The sequence below is a fragment of the Dipodomys ordii genome, unplaced genomic scaffold (assembly GCF_000151885.1).
Source record: "Dipodomys ordii isolate 6190 unplaced genomic scaffold, Dord_2.0 Scaffold74, whole genome shotgun sequence".
Taxonomy (NCBI): domain Eukaryota; kingdom Metazoa; phylum Chordata; class Mammalia; order Rodentia; family Heteromyidae; genus Dipodomys; species Dipodomys ordii.
This window is the reverse complement of record NW_012267290.1, coordinates 3,147,089-3,166,514: the sequence shown is the minus strand read 5'-3', so window position 1 is coordinate 3,166,514 and position 19,426 is coordinate 3,147,089. Positions and strand designations below refer to the sequence as shown.

Below are 19,426 nucleotides of genomic sequence, written 5' to 3'. Positions count from 1 at the left end.
CTGTCAGGCCCTGCGTTGTCTGGCGGTGGCTGCGCTCTGTCTGTCAGGCCCTGCGTTGTCTGGCGGTGGCTGCGCTCTGCCTGCCAGGCCCTGCGTTATCTGGCGGTGGCTTTGCCTTCCCCACTCAGTGGTGTGCTCCTCATCTCGTGGTACTGACTCGTCCTCTCCCCGTGTCACTGCAGGAATGTGCCACCCCATGTCGCGTCTGAGCTTTATGTCCAGTTGCACGTCCAGAGGTGGAAACACTGGCTTAGTACAAATGTAGTTTGATTGTGCGTGTGTGTGCACGCGCATGTGTGCGTGTGCCTGTGCCTCTGCTAGTGCCAGTCCTGGGGCTTGAGCACAAGGCCTTGTAATCTCACCTAGCTCGCTCTCTCAAGGCCGATGGTCTACCACCTGAGTCACTGCTCCACTTCCAGCTTCTGGCTGGCTAACTGGAGATGAGAGTCTCACAGATGTTTCTGCCTGGCCTTGACCAGCAGTCCTCAGATCGCAGCCTCGTGAGTAGCTAGGATTACAGAAGTGAGATGCACTGGCGGCCTTTTGGGTCCGTGACTGTTCTCTCACTGTGTGTGGAGCGCCCGTCGGGCCGGGCCCCGGGGGCTCACGCCTCTGCTCTCAGCCTGTGTTCCCTCCGACGGCATCCGTCCGAGTCTCCTCCCGGCCACTGGGCTGGGCTCAGGCTCTGACCGGCCCCTTGGGCAGCACCAGCTCCTTTCTGCCTGGAGCAGCCTGGTGTGGCTTTTACTGTCTGTAGTGCTGGTCATCTCTTGCTAGTGCTGCCAGAAATGGTGGCACTTAGATTAGACACAATCCAGTGGCTCCAGGTGGTCCATAAGCCTCAAAGTAACAGTAGCGGTGGAGCTCCATCCTCTGCCAGCCCTGTGCTCCGTGCCGGCCCGGCCAGGCCCGTGCCTGCAATTCTGCCCCCGGCACTGCACGGCCCTCCGGGCAGCCCTAGCAGTGAACAGCGCAACCCACGGTTATCAAAACCCCTGTTGAAGTACATTTCATGTCAGCCCAGCAGGGGCCTGCCGAAATGAGCCCCCAGCACCCATAGCAGGTGACTCCATGACTTAGTTTATTTCCTGCTGTTCCTTCCAAGTGCAAACTCGGATGACGGCATCTTTCTTGATGGCCAGACCAAGGCCCGGGGTTCGCTGAGTTAACGCTCGAGGGAACGGCTAGCTGGAAGAGCAAGACCTGTAGTGGAGATGCACCCGTGGCCAGGCCTCGAAGGCCTGAGGGACAGTGAGAGGACCAGCAAGTCCGGGCTGGAGCCTCAGAGCTCTCGGCCTCGGTCCTCGACTGGAGTGCTGGCAGAGTGCAGAGCAGTGGGTGCATCTGCGTGGTACTGGGGGCAGCAAGCAGGGGTTCAGGAGAAGAGAGCCTCAGGTGAACTGTGTCTTAGAGGAGACGCTGCCCTTTCTGTCAGGAGGGTCAGAGTAGAAGGTTTGCCGCCGCCACCGACTTTCCTGTGATGGGGCTGGGCCTGTGGATGGAGCTGAGGTTTGGGGTTTTGACTGGCTGACCGGAGGTTCTGTGACTTAACGAGGTGAACCCTGAAATACTAGGCCTTTCCTTTAGTAATTTTGGATTCGTTGCTTTTGTGTTCCCTTGCTCTGTTGTGATTGCGGAGGGAAGCTATGTAACAGCCGCAGGAAAGGAAAGAGGCTCGCTCTAAGAATATCTGGGGGTTAAGAACTCTGGGGCCTGAAATGACCCATAAAAACAGTACCATGGTGGAGAGCCTGTCATGTAATCTTTCAGACTCTGATTTAAAACTTAATGACCCAAGAAGAGGCATCTCGTTGGTACGCGTAGAGAGCAAAACCACCTCTTTAAGAAGTTGTTGCTGCTGGTGCTGTGAAGGCTACGAGCGTGCACGAGAAGAGAAGCGTCTTCCAGCCATGAGAAGAACTGCAGTAAAGCATCCCTGATCTTCCTGTCCTTTTTTGCACAGCATAAGTGTATGCAGCCGAAAGATTTTGTTCCAAAAACACCAGAAAATGATAGAAGACTGCAGAGGAAATTTGAGAAAATGACTGAAGAGCTACAGAGGCAGAAGATTACCTCAGGTGAGCCCGGAAATGCAAAACAGGGCTTGCAGGGTTTGCGGAGCCAACCAGGGGAGGGGTGGACGAGATGGTGGAGTGGCCCGTGATGGTGGCCGAGGTGTAGCGTAGGGAGCCCCGAGCCCGCACCGCCGTGCGCAGAGCCGTGGGCCTGATGGTGGCCGAGGTGTAGCGTAGGGAGCCCCGAGCTCGCACCGCCGTCCGCAGAGCCGCGGGCCGAGCTGTCAGCCACAGCAGTCTCCACCTCTCAGACCGACGGAGTCAGGGTCACACAAATGCCCTGTGGCCAGATTCACGTGTGGGTGTGAGTGTCCCCGCGTGTGAGCAGTGGTTACTCTGGGTGCTGTCCGAAGCCAGGGTGTAGCAGCCTGGGTGTATTCTGGCTCCCACCTTCCCTCCAGCATTGATTCTGAGTTCCGAAGGCCTCATGTTGCCTGGTGAGACCTGTGTAGCACAGTGCCTGGCACAGGATGGGAGCCCCGCGGGTGGAGCCAAGGGGCACGCACCCGGTGTGGGCCCGGGGTTGGCGGGCGGCCGCGGGTGGAGCCAAGGGGCACGCACCCGGTGTGGGCCCGGGGTTGGTGGGCGGTCGCGGGTGGAGCCAAGGGGCACGCACCCGGTGTGGGCCTGGGGTCGGCGGGCGGCCCCGGGGTCGGGTTCTCAGGAGCAGTCACACAGAAGGAGCAGGGGGCCTCCCCTTTCCTCAGCCTCAGTCCGAGAGTGTGTGTTTCCAGGGCCGGATGCTCCCGTTCTCTTGTTTGAGTGTCCGGGCTCGGTGATGTACAGCCCGTCCGCCACCTTCCGCAGTCACCAGAACGCCACAGAGAAGAGGCTGGCGGAGACGAAGAAGAGGGAAGAGCTCTCCCCGACCTGTAAGTCGATTCCGTCATCAAGTGAGCTGTGAAGTTGGTGAATTATGGTGAAAAGGTTTCTGCCTTGGCCTAGACTTTTCTTTTCCCCCCAAAGGTTGAACACAGGGCCTCTGACCTGTCTCGAGAGCCCACACCTCTCATCCACACCGCCTGGGCATTTCTCCCAGCGAAGGTTTTATTGGTAGTTTCCTCCACCGAGTCACACGCTTCCTTCTATAGTATTCTCCAGTTTCAAATCTGTCTCCCTCCTCTTCCTTTCCTAATGTCTTCAGAATGTTTTGCTTTTTGAAAAATGATGTAACTCGGGTCTCTTGAAGGAATTTATTTGGTACTAACGTGCCAATATCAGGTTATGTTTGCTTTTTTCTTGTTGTTTTTATTCTTTTGCTCTATTGGCCCTTGTACTTGCTAGACAAGAACTCTTTCATCTAAGCCTCACCTCAGCCCTATTGTTTCCTTATATTTTTATTATTTTAACCACTAAAACAGTGAGCACACTCTAGTGAAACACGTAAGAGTGTCACTAGCATGAAAGCTTCACCTCGCTTCCCGCATCCTTCTGCTCCGGTCTGTCCGTGTGAGCTGTCTTCGCGCCCTGCCTGGGTTCCCTGTGGATGAGGACTGACTTTGCCCCTGCGTTATTCTGTAGTGTTCTTCCTCGCTGTTCGCATCCTGTGCTACAGGCGGGAGTCTTTATGGACTCCTGCATCCTTTGTGTACTTAGATCGTGTTGCGTTACAAAGACAAATCTGAAAACTTTTTGATTGATAATTACCTTCAGCAAAGTTGGGCCATTTTTTTCCTTTGCCACTTGTAAAAGTGCCGGTTTCTCTGTACTTGGAAGGCTAGCTGGCCTCAGCGCTACATCTTTTTACAATCTGAACCTGTGGGACAGGGGTTTCTGTGTTTAGGCTACTGCTGATCATTAGAGAGATGGAATGTGTGCACATGATTGTGACTTGCCGAGTGGCCTCTGAAGCCTTTGTCCACCTGCCCACCGTTGCTTTCTTCCTAACTAGTAGGGACTTTTAAAAAGTTCAATGCTTAATCTCTCTTCAGTTTATATTTGTGGATGATAGAAAACATGCACCACTCTCAGTTAAGGTAACTTTGCAATGCACACAACAAAGTAACATAAAAGCCCACAGTTTAAATGGGGCAGAATTGCATTTCTCCCTATGTCAAGTCTAGAAATGGGCAGTCGGGGTCTAGATGGCCATGCCGGGTGTCTGTAAGGTCCTAGTTCCCGTCTTTCTGTTTTCCTTCCAGCACTCGGATCCGATTCAGGCAAGCTGGCTTCTCCAATCACAGTTTTTATGATTCTGTGATGGGATGCTGTTTCATAATGTAAATTAATTTGTCTCTGTGCCTGCAGTAGACTGACCTGTCTGGAACGGGCCATGGAGAAGGCTCAAGTTCATGTGAGATGGAAGGGTGGAATAGTGGACTTCCTGTGTGTTGTCTTACCTGATAGAAAATCCTGAGGTCAGGAGTAGTGAAACGTTTGCCTCTTCCTCCCAGCTTCCCCCGTGACTGGGCAGCCTCCGAAGAACCCAGGAACCTCTTTCCCTAAGGCATCCTGTGACGTGCCACATGATCCTTTGTGTTCAGGTAAACTTTCCCTCTTTTTTGTTGTGATAGAGTTGTCATATGAGAACAGCTGATTTTCTCACTGAGAATTTCATGTGGTGGTGAGCTAATAATACCAGCTCCTCAGCAAGCTAGGATTGGGAGGATCAGTTCAAGGCCAGCCAGGGTAAGAAGTTAGCAAGACCTCATCTCAGCAAGCCGGGCATGGTGGCTGCACCTGTGATTGGGCTGCACAGGAGACATGGGTAGAAAGAGCATCATCAAAAACTAGCCCAGGCAGAAAGCAGAAGTCCCTACATGAAAATAACCAAAGCAAAGGGGAGCTGGAGTGTGACTCAAGTGGTAGAGTACCTGCTTTGTGAGCAGTTCAAAACCCCTGTTAGTGAGGGCCGAGAATTAATTTTCCTAAAATTTGACATTTAATAAAACAAATACATGAGAAAGGCGCTGATTCTCCTCCTTGGCTCCTGTGGGTTCTTTTCAGGATGCTGTCTTCTTTTAACATTGACTCATTTATGTGCAATTTAAACTGTATAGAACCAAAAAGTCACAGCTCAGGAGCAGTGACTGCACACCGTGGGTAATAGGCATCTAGAACGTGCTGTTAGGGTGCTCTGGTCTGTGTTTCCGGGGACCCTTGGTTCACTGGGGAAGATGTTTTCAAAGATCAAGCTTCCCTTTGGTTCCCTCAAGTTCCCACATGGGGCCTCGCTCAGGGGCAGCCTGAGAGAGCGGGCTCAGAGTGTGGAGTGGCGTTAGCGACTGCAGCACAGCTCAGGACAGCTCAGCCGCTAGAGTTTGCCACAGGCCCTGTGAGCACACACCTTGCTCTTGCCATCTCCCGGGGGGGGGGGGGGTTACTTACACCTTTATCATCATTCCCTACTTGATGCTAGTCCATCTATTCGCATTCCTTTCCCCAGTGTGAGCTCTGCCTCATGTCCTCGGCGACCTTCGCCCTGCACACAGGTCAGGCACCCTCCCGGGTTTGCCTGTTAAGTGGCTAGTGCAAGATCACATGGTGGGGATGGCAGACTCTGCCAGCTGCGCCAGGAAGTCAGACTTGAGCGTGCGTGCTGTTACTTTCATGTCCCCTCCACACTGCTCTTTAACCAGGCGCGGCGCCCGGCCCGCTGCTGCCCGCCATGCCTGAGAATAGGGAGTAGGGCTGGCAGCATGCCTGCTTTCTTCCCCTGAAAGGCAGGGCTTCTGTTCCAACACCTGCACTCCCGTGTTCAGAGCAACCAGGCCGTGTGTGCGTGCGTACATGCATACGTACGTGCGTGCATGGTGTCGTCTCTAAAATGGAGACCCTTGGCCAGCCTACCCTGCACCCTTGGGGAAACCACAGCAGCCTAGCCTGGAGACTAGAGGCCCCCTAGTGAGCAGAAAGTGGGGCCTGTACCACATCCCAACTAAAGGGGAAGACAGGCAGGGCCCAGAGGTCTAGGACAGCCTGGAAATTTCCTGAGGCAGGAGGAGCAGAGTGCTGGAAAGAAAGGTGTGTGCTGTGGAGGAGTGCTGAGTAAAGGCTTCAGACTGGAGTTTCAGCGAAGCAGAAGGACTTACCGGAAGAGCGAGTTGTGTTAGTTAGGGGACAGGAACTTGACCTGGACCTTAAAGCAGTCGGAAAACTTCCCGGAAAACTCAGTGCCCAGCTGTGGACTAGAGGGCGCATGTGCGTGGACACCTGAGTGAGGATTGCAGAGATGGGTCCCCACCCCGTCCCCTCTGTCCCACATGTGCCACAAGCCTCAGGCATCCCCACTAGAAGAGCAAAGGGGCAGAGCCGGGCAGGGCTCTTCCGCTGACAGCATGCTGGCAGGTGTTGGTAGCTTGAAACCACTTTGAAAGTTAACCTTTCTTGGTGCTTCCAGGTAAACTCTGGGCCGGCAGTTTGCACCCATCTTTCCGTAGTCTCTGTGAAAACCAGGACGAGAACCGGGGAGGCTCTGCGCGTGACGCCTGCGCTTCCTCATCCGCGGCGACGATGGACTGTACTCGGCCATCACCACCATCCATGTCCCCCAGCCAGCCACGTCCCCGGGAACCCGTGAGCAGTCCTCCCGGGGAGGAAAGAAGCTGCCAGAGAGACCGGCCAGGGGAACCGGCCAGCCTGGACCCAGCACGAGCTGCAAGCGCATCTGAGAAGCTGACTGGAAAATGTAGTTTGTCTCCTGCAGTGTCAACAAAAGACCACCTTCTAGCACATTCCAGACCCAGCTCCTCCACAAAGAGAAAAAGAACAGCGGTGGACCTGAGTTCATCTCCAAAAGAAAAACTGAAGAGGAGGAGCCACAGCAGAGGGCCCACCCTGCGGCCCTGGACCAAGACAGGGCCCAGCCCGCCACCGCCGGCCCAGCCCGCCCCGCTGTCCCCTGGCCGTGGCGGGGTGTCCTACGAGGACTACTTCTCAGCTGACAATCTGAAGGAGAGGAAATCAGAGCTGCTCCCGGCTCTGTCTTCCCCCCTTGGCTGCCGGAGCCTTTCTAAGAAGGAGAGAAGAGGCGTCTTAGAAAGGTCTGATTTTTCCTGCATGGGTGAAAAATCCAGACCGGTCCACATGAGCAATTTAGCTGCAAAAACGAACTCCTGTCTTCATAAACCTGCAGTTGACAACATGCGTCCCACTTCTAGTTGTGTGGCTTTAGAAGAACCAGCTGCAGTGGAGCAAGGCCCAGGCCACGACCGGCAGGCTGGCCCTCTGCAGAGGGGAGGCTCCCGCTCAGCAGAGAGCACCCACCCTCACGGTGCAGACCGCTCTCCGTGCCCAGCGGAGCCCTCCGGTGGCCTAAGGCCCGGGCAGAGCCCCGGCGAGGATGTGAGAGAACGGACGGGCACAGAAAGCGCCCAGAAAGAAGGCGATTGTGGGCTTGACTTTGCCGAAGACTCGAACACAGAGAGATCCGCAGAAGACAAGGAAAACGTGTCCTCCAGCTGCAGTGAAAGTATGTGCCTCTCCCTTTCCAAGTTTCTTTATTAAACCTGTATGCAGTAGCGCGTCCACAGTTTGAATTTATCACAGCCTGGGCATCATTTCAATGATTTTTTCCCCATTGTGGCCATTTCTTACATTAAAGAATCGGCGTTTGATTATTTCCCAGTGATAGGTGGGATCCCGAGGGTGAGTAGAGGTGGCATGTGTGGTGCTGGATACAGTCCCCAGCCTTTGCCTTGCTGTGGTCGGAATGACAGGACTCGGGTGAAAGGCTGACCGGAGCCTCCTGGGCCCTGGCCGTCTCTCCCGGCATCCGGCACGCTTGTGGAGAGCAAGCGCCTGACGGAAGCATCTGAAAATCGGGAGTCAGACAGTGAGGCTATTTATGGTAGAATCAGAGCCACGCTTTTCTTCCTTGGCTTTTGTTAATATTGCGACCCTCAGACCTCAGCCTCCTGAGTAGCCAGGACGACAGGGGTGAGGGGTGGGTTGAATCCTAATTGTCACCTCCAAAATGGCTCATCTGTGGGGAGCTTAGCAATGACTTGTACATGCGTGGGATTGCCCCCATAGAAGCAATGGTAGGAGAGCAGCTTGCACTTAAGTTCTAGCACTCAAGACAGGAGAAAGCCTGGGCAGTGAGCGTCAGGACCGACAGTCTCAGTTGAAAGTTGAGTGAGCTACGTTGTCTTCTTGGCTCCTCAGCTCCTCAGCAGGTGTAACCACTGTGTGCCAGCGAGGTGAGTCATCAGATGGGTCAGCTCCTGGGACACAGCACCCCAAAATTACCTCACAGAAAAAAGTAAAATACGTGTTGTACATACCATGTCTACTAGTTATATCTCATACCAAATCCAGGAGGAAACTGTATTGTACGTTGTACTCAGGTTAATGTATATGTTTATTTAAAATCGTTCTGTAAACCTATTTAAAGCGAGCGGCCTGGCTAGTGTGAAACCACGCAGCTGTGGGACTGTCCGGCTCACTCAGAATACTGTTCTTAAGGCTTACAACCAAAGTGTCCGTGTTTAGCGGGTCTATCTTTTGTGACTTTTGTGGTTTGACATGGTGGTGTGAGTGGAGTGGGGACAGACCCAGCTCAGCCACACAGCTGGACTCCTAGCGTTGTAGCCTAAGAGTGCTTCCCCGCCTGTCCAGGGCCAAGCCCCGAGCGGCTGGGCTAAGTGGGGGAGGCGGAGGACACAGCCACTGTGGGCGCTCTGGGACTGGGAGGAGATTTAAAGGCTTGGGCGAGGTGTGGCATGGCCGTCATCGGCTGCCGACAGGACCTGGGGCGTGTCCGTTAACTCAGAGGGAAATATTCTGTTCACCCTGGAGTAGGACTTGCCACAGAGCTGTCTGCCTGCCACACGTCACCCCAGAAAAACGTGGGACTCTCAGGGTAAGAAAAGACATCTTTTATACCAACAACACGGGGACACGTGGACATTGGCCAGCCAGGACTCGGGCATAGCAACTCTTGGGCACTGAAGGATAACCCTTCAGTCAAAGGGGCTCTGTGCCAGCCAGGACTGGGGCAGGAAAGAGGTGCTGCTAGACCCCCCCCGAACCTTTAATCCCTGTTTCCACTCTGTTGTACTTGTCTAAGACAGTGTGCAATAAAAGTTGTAGTCACAAATTGTGAATAGGCCCAATAGTAGACAGGTCAGAATAAATGGAGGCGAAGCAACTCCAACATCATTAATGCTTTTACATTTTATTCTTTAATTTTATAGAATGTACAAGTACATCCCCCTGTCACAAAGAATAAAATATTCTCATGCCTCATTTACCTCCTTGCTTTGGTTCTTCAATTATTATCAAGACCAAACTGTGTCGTTGGCCGGTTCAGGCAGGCCCCTTGTTTGTGGGGAGAGGGAGAGGGGGAAGAAGTCAGCCCAGACTCCACCCCAGGGGGGTGGGAGGGTGGGGGAGGTGTGTAGCGGGGCAGGGAGATGTTTTGATTTGTTTCCCAGGGTGATGAGAAGCCCCTGGGATTCTGAGCAGGGGAGTAACCAACTCTGATTTGTGCTAAATGTAATCTTGGATACTTTGGAGAATAAACTGTGGTTTCAAGTGTTTGCGAGAGGCAATCAGTGTCCAGAGTGACAAATACAAACATATTCAATAGAAAGTTTCAGCACACATACAATTATATTATCCTGTTGCCTTAAATTTACCCCTTTTCTGTCCTTGCTTTCAGATATATTTACATATTGGTATCTGTAAGCCTTTATTTCCCAAGTATCATATATATCAAGGATTAGTATAATTTTCTGTAATGTGTCAGAGTAAACATTTAGGATTTATAGGCAACTTGAAGTACATAGGAAAATACTTGTATAGATATGTAGGTCTCTGGTACGTATATAAATAATAAAACAAGAGAAAGATGCTTTCACAAAACTTGTATTGATGGAAGTACAGTTTTTGGTAATGTCAATCTATGAAAAGAGCGGAATTGGAAGAGCTCTGCACTTACTTGGGACCCCATAACTGAATGTCCCCATCACGGTATTGATGGCAGTGGTCACGAAGGCTGAGGCATAGTCCTACATTGCTGGTCCACAGATGGGTGCTGGCCAATTGGATTCCTACCCACAAGCAGGCCTGGTTTTGGTGGGAAGGCATCACAGAACTGTGTTCGATTCTTCCCCTGTGTGGCCTCCTCACACCCTTACATTGCACATGAATCACTTGAGATTGGGCACTGGGTTTATAGAGAAGGTTCTCAAACAGAGATCTGGAAAACAGCAAGAATTGTTGTTGTCTAAGCTCAAGAAAAGTGTCCATGGAAATGGAGAGTGTGTCTTATTGTTACCTTTTGGCCTGTTATTTTTGTTTGAGACAAGCTCCCACAGTGTGGCCCAGGCGGCCCTCAAACTCCCCATCCTGAGTTCCTGAGAGCTGGTGGTCCAGGCCAGCTCTGCCACACCCAGCTTTGGTTTTCTCTGCTGACAGCACCAGGTACGAAACATGAAGCAACCTGACGTTGTTTATGTATTTAAATGCTGTCTCTCCTACCCTTCACGCTGCCGTCAGCCACAGCGCTCCGCTCTCCACAAGTCAGTCTGGATCGTCAAGCGGTCAAAGCGAGTTCGTGTGTGCGCTGCAGTCATGCACTGTGGGCCTCGCAACTTCCTCTCACTCATGAAGGAGGTGCCACTTGGGGTCACACCCCCTGCTCCGGCACAGATTTCCCTCTGTTGTGTGTGGTGAGGTTTTGCCTGCCAGCCTTTTGCACGTGTGTGTTCACTTATCTGGGCATTGTGACTAGGTCCATTGCTAGGTTCTTTTTCATGGTGGCAGGTGATAGTTAGCTATGCTTCCATCAGACCTTCTGAAGGCAACTTCCAAACACACGGACATTTGTTACACACATATAGGAAACAACAGTCCACCAAACAGACACATGGCTCAAGTCGCAGCCTGTCCCCTTGCTGAATGTCCCCGTGTTATCTGAAGGTCTCATTAGAAGGCAGACGGTATCCTACAAGCCAGTTTCTGCAAACTTACTGTCGATCGTAGGCTACCAGATGTCCCGCACCCTCGCTGTGTCACAGGGCTATTCTAGGTAGCATCCCAAGAGATGCTAGCTTTAGACATTTGCACCTTACTCATGATTGGTGGGATACTGAAATCAGTCCGTTCTTGAGTCCATGAATTTAGCCAAGGGAAAACTCTTGACACACATTATGGTGAGTAGCCATCTGGTAAGATAACAGCTGCATTTGGGCCATAGGTTTTGGCAGCTAGTGAAGCCCTTGGTACTGGGCTGAGGGTCTGGGTGCGTGGGATGGCACGGGATTGTCTCTCTGGCCTGGGCTCAAGTCTTCTAAACTGCCTTATAGCCGTGATCGCTGGATGTTTAATCTTGGTGTGGCAGGGCTGTGGCCCACGTGACACTGCCAGTGCTTATTTTGGCTCATTGGTGGTCATGGCTGCGTCCTGGCTCTCACGGAAGAGCCAGAGAAATGATTAGCTTAGTCCAGGGCAGAATGTATTAGATTAGAACTTTGATGGGTGAAGAATTAGAGGCGAAGATTCTACAGTAGTTACCAATTAGCTATTAATTATATATTCATATTCCCAAAGCAGAGCATTTCTTTTAGAATTTCAGATTAAAATGCTATGAAGAAGTCAGATAATTCTACTAAGTTCTTCTTGTCTGTTGCTTGCTTGGTTCTGGGGTTTGAACTCAAGGCCTCACACTTGCTAGGCAGGCAGTCGATCACTGGACAGTACGTCCAGCCCTTCTCTTGAAAGCACCAAGAGATACACCATTGTAAAAAGTGACTTAATTAGAAATATGATAGGAGCATCATGGTCCAGTGACAGACCCTGTCTCAAAAACACTGGAAGTCAAAAGACGGGGGTGTAGCTCCAGAGCCCGAGCTTTGCCTGCGTTCTCAGCCCCGGACCCTCATCCCCCAGGTGTTTCATACGTTTGGCAAAAGTTAAAACATCTAGTCATGGGTGTTCAAATATTCTTTTTTTTTAAATACTGTGTTGCATATTCGTCCAGGAGGAAGTGTGAATTCTCACTGTGGCAAATACATGTGTTTCTTAACTATTTTAAGCTGAAGGTTGTTCTCAGAGCAGTGTGCCCACGCTCTGCCTCACACCCTCGGCCCTGCTCACGGAGCCGTAGACTCTGCTGAAGCAGCAGTCCCAGCAGCTCTCCAAGGTGCGTCGGCCTGGACGGAAGTTATTTAGCTGATGGCTTGATTTGTTCATTCCTTTTTTACTAGTCAGGTGTTTACTTTGCATCTGCCATGCCCAGGGTATCAGATACAGCTGGGGGCAGGGATTTAACCTGTTAACCTGTGCCCCGCCTCAAGGAGCTTCAGCCGGAGGGAGGCCAGCCTGTGGACAGGTGTCCACGAGTTCGCCCGGTGGGTAGAACTCACAGGAACAGGGCCGGGTTCAGGTTCAGCTATAGACACAACTGTAGTTTTAAAGGAAAAACGTTGACATCATCTAGCTTGTGATTAGGTTTTGTTTTTGTGAACAAAGTGAGCGTGTTATTTCTAACGGTCACTCTGAGGAGGCTTTGTAAAAGCTGGGGCAACTTGGGCAGATCCCAGAGGTTTGCTTTCAGAAGTATTGTGTATATCTTTAAGATTCTTCCCGTCGTCTTCACATTCTGCATTCTGTGTTGTTCTTAAGGCATTTTTTTTAAAATTTTGTCAGTCATGGGTCTTGAACTCTGGGCCTGGGCACTGTCCCTGAGCTCTTCAGTTCAAGGTGAGAGCTCTACCACTTGAGCCACAGCACCATTTCCGGTATTCTGGTGGTTTATTGGAGATAAGAGTTTTGTGGACTTTCCTCCCAGGCTGGCTTTGAACCATGCTCCTCAGATCTCAGCCTCTTGAGTAGCTAGGATTACAGGCGTGAGCCATCGGTGCCAGGCTGTTAAGTCATTATTACTCAGATTTGGGAGTCTGAGGATGATACCAGAATGTTCTTAGCCTGAGCCCATTTGCTTCGGAGGGTTTGCGGTGGCTCCCCCCTCTGCCTGCTTACCAATGTTCTCTTAGTCTCTGTCAATAGGAGACAGTTATAAATTAATTTGCACACTATGAATTGCTAACTCCTTCCTGACTGTCCTTCATGTGTTTGTATTTTGATGACGCTGTTAAGCCAGACCAATTTCTAAATGATGACATTTCAGGCCATATGACAATTAGAAGAACTCAGGATCTGCAAGGTTCTTTCCTCCCTCCATGTCACTGTTTTGTGAACACGAAGTGTAGCACCTGGACAATGAAGTTAGGGTGGAAACAAGAAAGAGGAATTCGGGATTTATGGCTTTGGTAGGTAGATGCTGGGGACTGAACTGTCTTGGCACCTCTCTCTCTCTCTCTCTCTCTCTCTCTCTCTCTCACACACACACACACACACATACACACACACACACTCCTGTGTCACAGCCCTAACCAGACAGATTTGGAGCATGGTCCTCTGAGGAAGACGTTGGGGCTGGAGTCGGTCCTGAGGTAGGGCGCTGGCGACAGGACCGGTGCTTTTATGAGGAAGAGATGTTCGCCTTCGCCTCCAGGAGAGCGAAAACTCACTTCTGTTGCCCAGACCACCCAGCCTGACTGATTCAGGACATCCCTCCGCAGGGTGTGTTGGAGGAGATGGCGGCTGCGAGGACTGGGCACTTGAATGGAACTTTCTGGGAGACGTTCAAAGCAGATGGCCATTCGCCAGTTGGGGCCACCCATCCCCCAGGCGACCTGCGGTTGGGACGTGCAGCCCGTCGGGCACAGACACGAATGAACAGGCATCATGTGGCACAGCCAAAAGAAGAGGGGTGGACAGTTGCCCAGGACTTGCAGCAAGAAATCGAACCGGGTGCCGGCTCGGCCTTGCGCTTTCCCAATACGTGGGACGCACGGCTGCCCTCGGTCTTCTTGACGTCCTCCAACACCAGGAAACTACTGACACTGAGACAGTGAAGTGGCTGAGGTCATTAAGAAGCCATTACCTACCTTGCTTGGGGCTGCTGGAGCGTGTGGGATCATGAGCGTGTCCACGTCCACCTGCCCTGCTTTGGAAGGTTGCAAAGCCCTTCGTAGAAGGCCCCATGAACAACACGCGTACGGTGCCATTCCGAGAGCATCTCCCCGGCAGCGCACGGCATGATGCTGTTCCTAGCGCTTCTCTCCAGTGCCAGGCAAGAACCGGGGTGAGTGCCTGCTCTGCCGCTGCTGCCATAAATGTGTCCGCGAGTCAGTGCTGCGATGACTGCGTCTGGAAGTCTCTTTCAGCGCCTGTTAGAATGAAAACGAAAGAGGGGAGCCCAGGATTCAAGTGGTTAAATTGTTGGAGATTGTTTCACTCAGGCAGACCTCTGGCTTGTATTCTGGTGCACTTTCACTTGCAGTAGACACACAATGAACAGTCACTGTGTTCTCATTAGTGCCATCCAAAGCGGACCTTAGCCATGGCAAACCAGTTCCTTCCATGGCGGCTGGGAGTTCTCGACATTCCAGAGCGGGTGCTGTGTTGGCGGCCCTCATCCGCCTGCCAGGCTGGTCCTGCTCTCGTCCACGGCCTGGGTTTAGCTGCTTGAGGGGAGCCTGGTTGGACCCTTGCCTGGGCTGGCGTGGGGGGAGGGGAGGCCGCGAGGACGGCCGAGGGGGTCAGCTTGCACCCAAATCTCCATGCGGATCCGTTCAGCTTAGACATGGAGAACGTTGGCACACAGCTCAGGTTTTTGCACACGTAAAGTAGCGGTCAGCCAACGCAGAGCAAATTTTCCATGCATTGTTGTGCACTGTGTGGAATCTCTACGTATCACCGAAGAGTGTCATAGTTTGTGCGTCTGTACGTCTGTACGGCTACCTGTGGTTTAACGTAGGCATTTGGTGAGCAACAAAATTATTTATCACTTGTAGATTAGAACCTGAAATTTGAACTGAATACTTTTTCCTAGAGAGCCTAACCCCAAAGCTGAGATTACTTTTTGCCTGTAATAATTGCCTGCTCTGCCAATCTGGGTTTTGTTCACTATTTTTAAATATAAGAGGTGGTATTTGAATAGTGCATGAGATGTAAATGTAGATTTCCCTGAGGTATCAAATAGACAGATGTGCTTCTATGCAACCTTGTAACCAAATGGGAAAATTGTTTCTTACAATTGAATTGCTTGAAATATATGAATGGAGAAAACAAGAATTTCTGAATAAATCGTAGAGAAGACAGTGTTTGTTTAGAGACGCTATGGTTTCCTGTTAACATTATACAAAGAAATAACTTAATTTTTGTTTTGCTTAAGTTGCATGGGTATTTAGTTCATGTAAGTTCCAACTAACCTCCAGTCCACTTGAATTTTTTAGATGTTAAAAATGGACCAGCAAGGCATGATTTTCCAGACAAGCCCTGTACAGGCTTTCAGAACCTCGTCAGACCTGAGGAGCCAAAGAAAAGTGGGAAAGGGAAGAAGGTCAGTCTGGGAAAGTACTATTTTAAGCCTTCAGTTTCTATGCCTTAACATTCATGAAACATAAACTCATTTGGGCAACTGATGTTAATTTTTAAAAATGGCTGTGGGTGAATGTTGGTAACATGTCACATAAACCTGGCCGCGTTGGTCTCATTCAGGACGGAGTCAGACCCGGCCCTTGTTGGTGCCTCCTTGCCTGCTGGGAATGCCGGCAGCCTCTCCCCAGCAGGAGGGTCTCCGGCCGCACACTTGTCACCTTTCTATAACCTCAATAAAGGTTTGCTAGGTGGGAGTCAGAGTTTCATTTGTGAACTAATCAAGATTTGATGTAAAACTAACATAGTCTCATTTATATGAGGTCCAGGAAATGGGATTAACCTCATCAACTCATATGACAGGAGGACAGGGTCTGGGCATAGTGCTTGCATAGAATCACAAGGCTCTGAGTTTGATTCTCCATAACACACACACACACACACTCATACACACACACTCTTACACACACATATACTCATATAGACACACATACACATACATACTCATACATACTCACATGTATGTACACATATTTGCACGCACACACACACACACCAGGATGATAAGGAAACCTGTACACATAGATTAGCAGCACTGAAAAGGGTAGCAGTTACAGGGGATTTGTTTTACAGGTTGAGTGTTTTATAAGTGTAGATTTAGGTAATGATTTAGAGAGAAGGATGACCATGGCTTATGCTTTTACAAGTGCATATTTCATAACTCATAATGGTAGGTCTCACCAGTGACAGCTTCCCAGTACTTAGAGCAGAGGCAATAATATTTTGTGAATGTGGCTCCCCAGTTTGGGGTAAATCTAGGCCTTCGGCTGTGTGCTTTGGACAGGGTGCTTGGCTCGAAGCACCGTCCTCCTGCGGCTGCTTTGATTTTAATTTAACTTTCAACTTGAAATTGCAGTGACTCATCCAAATGGCAGGTGATATTTATTTATTTTTCCTTGAAAATTCAGCAGGAATGTTTGGTTATTAAAGATTTAGGGGAATGGCCCACTGTAAATGTCCCTGTAAACAACTTCCCATTGTTCTCCACTCTGCAAACAGGGAGACAGAACCCGTTGTGAGGGCCCCGTACCCGGCAGAGGGCTGGCCAAGATCACAGGTGCCCGTGGTGTCCAGCACGGGTGGTCAGCTGTACCCAGATGAACCTCTCCTGCAAAGCGAACCTGCGCTGGCGGGGGGACAGGCCCCGCCGTGGAGGGAGGGCGTGCTCACTCACAGGTGTGGCTCATTGCACAGCTACTTAAAAACCACCTGCCTCTCCATGGGCCACAGCACTATGAGCGTGTTGTTTTTGTTTCTTATTATATAGGAGGGAGAAAAATATTTCTATACAAGGCAGGGAATGGAACCTTCAGTTCCCTCCGTGTTCCGTACAGAGGAGCTGGCCATTCGGAGACACCATCCAATGTGTCGGGGCAGCAGGTGGAGTAAGGTTGGGGGGGAGGGTCCCTCCGGTACCCCCAGTGCAGCCAGGCAGGCTGGAGGCTCAGTTGGAGCCCGGCCCCTGTGGCACACAGAGAAGCCATTTGAGGAAGTCTGTCTTAATACCTGCTCGTTGGCAGAGAGGAGACCGTGCAGCCTGATACTGCAGTGGCTCATTTCTGAGGCCTCACTTTATCAATGCAGCGCTGAAGGGGTCTGAGCTAAGTGCTAGTGAGCTTTGGTAACTTGCCTTAGAGGTATGCGCAGAAAGCCAGACGTCAGAACTGTCTGCAGTGGCCCAGCTTCAGTGTTTACCAACGAGCAAAGCGCTCAGGCCTGTGCCTGCCCTCGAGTGTTCACCGCTGCCCACGCCGCACCAGCGTCCCTCCGGGCCCAGACCTCCCCGTCCTGGCCCTGCTCTGCCCACCAGTGAGCGGGCGGGAAGGTGACCCTTTTCTGTCCAGTAGGACGCCAAGGGAAGTCTTACTGGGAGGTTTCTGGACCCAGCCCTGGGAAGAAGTGGCCATGTGTGCAGAGCCTGAGGCCAAAGCCAAGAGAGAGGCACAGGAAGGGAGGGAGCGGACGCGGGGTGGGATTTCCACTCCCACCGACTCTGAGGTGTTTGCAGGGGACGCGGGACGGTTGCTTGGTTGCTCCATTACCCCCTACCCCCGTGCTTCCAGAAAGATCCAGCACACACAGGCGCACATGTGGACTTCTTCCTCTTTGCCAGGGCCTCGTTCCTCGACTCTTCCTAAAGCTTCTTTTATGTTTTACTCGTATTAAAAATGTCCCTGCTTTGTGAATATTCAGGGTGATAAATTCTTACTTATTACTTTTGATTATTTTTGAAGGAAAGAAATAACAACAGGATTACTCATGAGGAAGAGGCTAGAATGACAGGAAAAGAACTGCAGTTTTAAATCATGGAGGCATTATTACAAAATTTGTTAAAAAGTAAAATATGAGGTGTCGCCAATACGCTTTTGGCATGTGTGTCTGTGGTTTTTGGCTGTGAGTTTGGGTTTAGTTCACACAGAAGAGAGGACTGTGGGAAAGACCCATAGTGTGAGCAGCTGGATAGGAGCTGGGCTTTTCCTTCGCCGTAGGGCTTGTGGGTCTCTGTGCGCATGGAGCGGCCATTCAGTTTCCTGCAGAATCTCCTTTTGTTCCTCATTTTAAAACACCTGTACCACATATGTATAGTCTGACTGGGTCCTTTGAGAAGACGCACAGCTCTGTCTCAGGAGCAGCTACGTTCTCCTCCTCCTCCTTCAGGTCAACTAAGAGGTGGGGGCAGGCCAGCCTCAGAGCCCAGGGTGTGGCTGAGTCCTTGAGGATGATCCAGACAGAGGTCTGTGTCTATCTCAAAATGACAGAACCGGCCAGAAGTCCCCACAGATTTAAAAATCTGGATGGTACCGAGAGCCGTTGCAGAAGTGCTGTCTGCCCTGTGCCAGAACTGGAGCCATCTGAGCAGGATTGGTGCTGGAGCCTGACCATGAGTTTCCATGTGTCTTTTCCCCTCCATCGCTTGAGCGGTGCCTCCAGGCTGGAGCAGGAGCTTTAAAGGACACGCCCCCACCCACGTGTCAGGCCAGAGCCGACCACGCGAGCCTCCATTCCCCCTTCCGCGGGCTGCAGCTCTTTCCCAGCCGTGGTTCTTCATGGGCTTACAGACTGTTTTATTTAGCGTGCATAATTTGTTGCTGCCACTTCTGTGGAGGAAAGGCAGCCATGAGTTGTCCCAGATTTAGCCAGGGAGAGCTTCATGGAGATGTCTTCCCACCTCTCTGTTCTCCATCCCTTCCCACGAGTGGCCAGGCGCCCTGTGTACTAGAATGGGTACGAGCTCTGTGATCTCCCCGCTGGGGCCAGGGGATGGGTGTGAATTCACTACAGATGGTAGGCTCCAGTCAGGACATCTCAGTCAGCAAGGTGCTTATCAACACAACGTGTATTGGTGCTTGATTCACCATGACTGTTGTGCTGTCTGAAAACGTTTGACAATAACTTCAATATTAAGAGTTTCTGGAATTCTAACACAAACCTGTCATATAAGGAAAGACATTGGAGTTACGGAGCTGTTCATAGGCCCAGTTTTCTACCATGAGCCCATCTGTAAAGCATGGAATTCCTCCTATTAAACAAGGAGCTGCTCAGAGCACGTGGGGAGCCGGGGGGAGCTGCTTGCTTAGAAGCAGCAGCCCCAGCCCTGGGCTCAGCTCTTCAGCTCACACCTGCAGGTTGGGATGTGCGGTGGTATGGCTCAGAACAGTGCCCCAGGACGTGGGTAGGGTATATGTGAACTTTTCTAAATATTCCCAGACATGGCAGTGATAATTACCACTGCGCATGACCTTCCTGAGAACATAGCTTCTGAGCTATTTGATTTGCTCTTTAAAAAAAAAAAATCTAGCCAGGCGCTGGTGGCTCACACCTGTAATCCTAGCTACTCAGGAGGCTGAGATCTGAGGATCGCGGTTCAAAGCCAGCCCGGGCAGGAGAGACCGTGAGACTCC

General features: G+C 51.3%; 1 protein-coding gene across 1 annotated transcript in view; it reads left to right on the top strand.

The window, feature by feature from the left end:
- The window catches only part of Mcph1 (microcephalin 1), a 150,710-nt gene that overhangs the window by 12,144 nt on the left and 119,140 nt on the right, over positions 1-19,426 (top strand). The window contains exons 5-9 of the mRNA XM_013024245.1: positions 1,964-2,078; positions 2,810-2,947; positions 4,469-4,558; positions 6,415-7,485; positions 15,323-15,429. Of these exons, the coding sequence (XP_012879699.1) occupies positions 1,964-2,078; positions 2,810-2,947; positions 4,469-4,558; positions 6,415-7,485; positions 15,323-15,429 (1,521 nt within the window). The remainder of the gene's footprint in view (positions 1-1,963; positions 2,079-2,809; positions 2,948-4,468; positions 4,559-6,414; positions 7,486-15,322; positions 15,430-19,426) is intronic.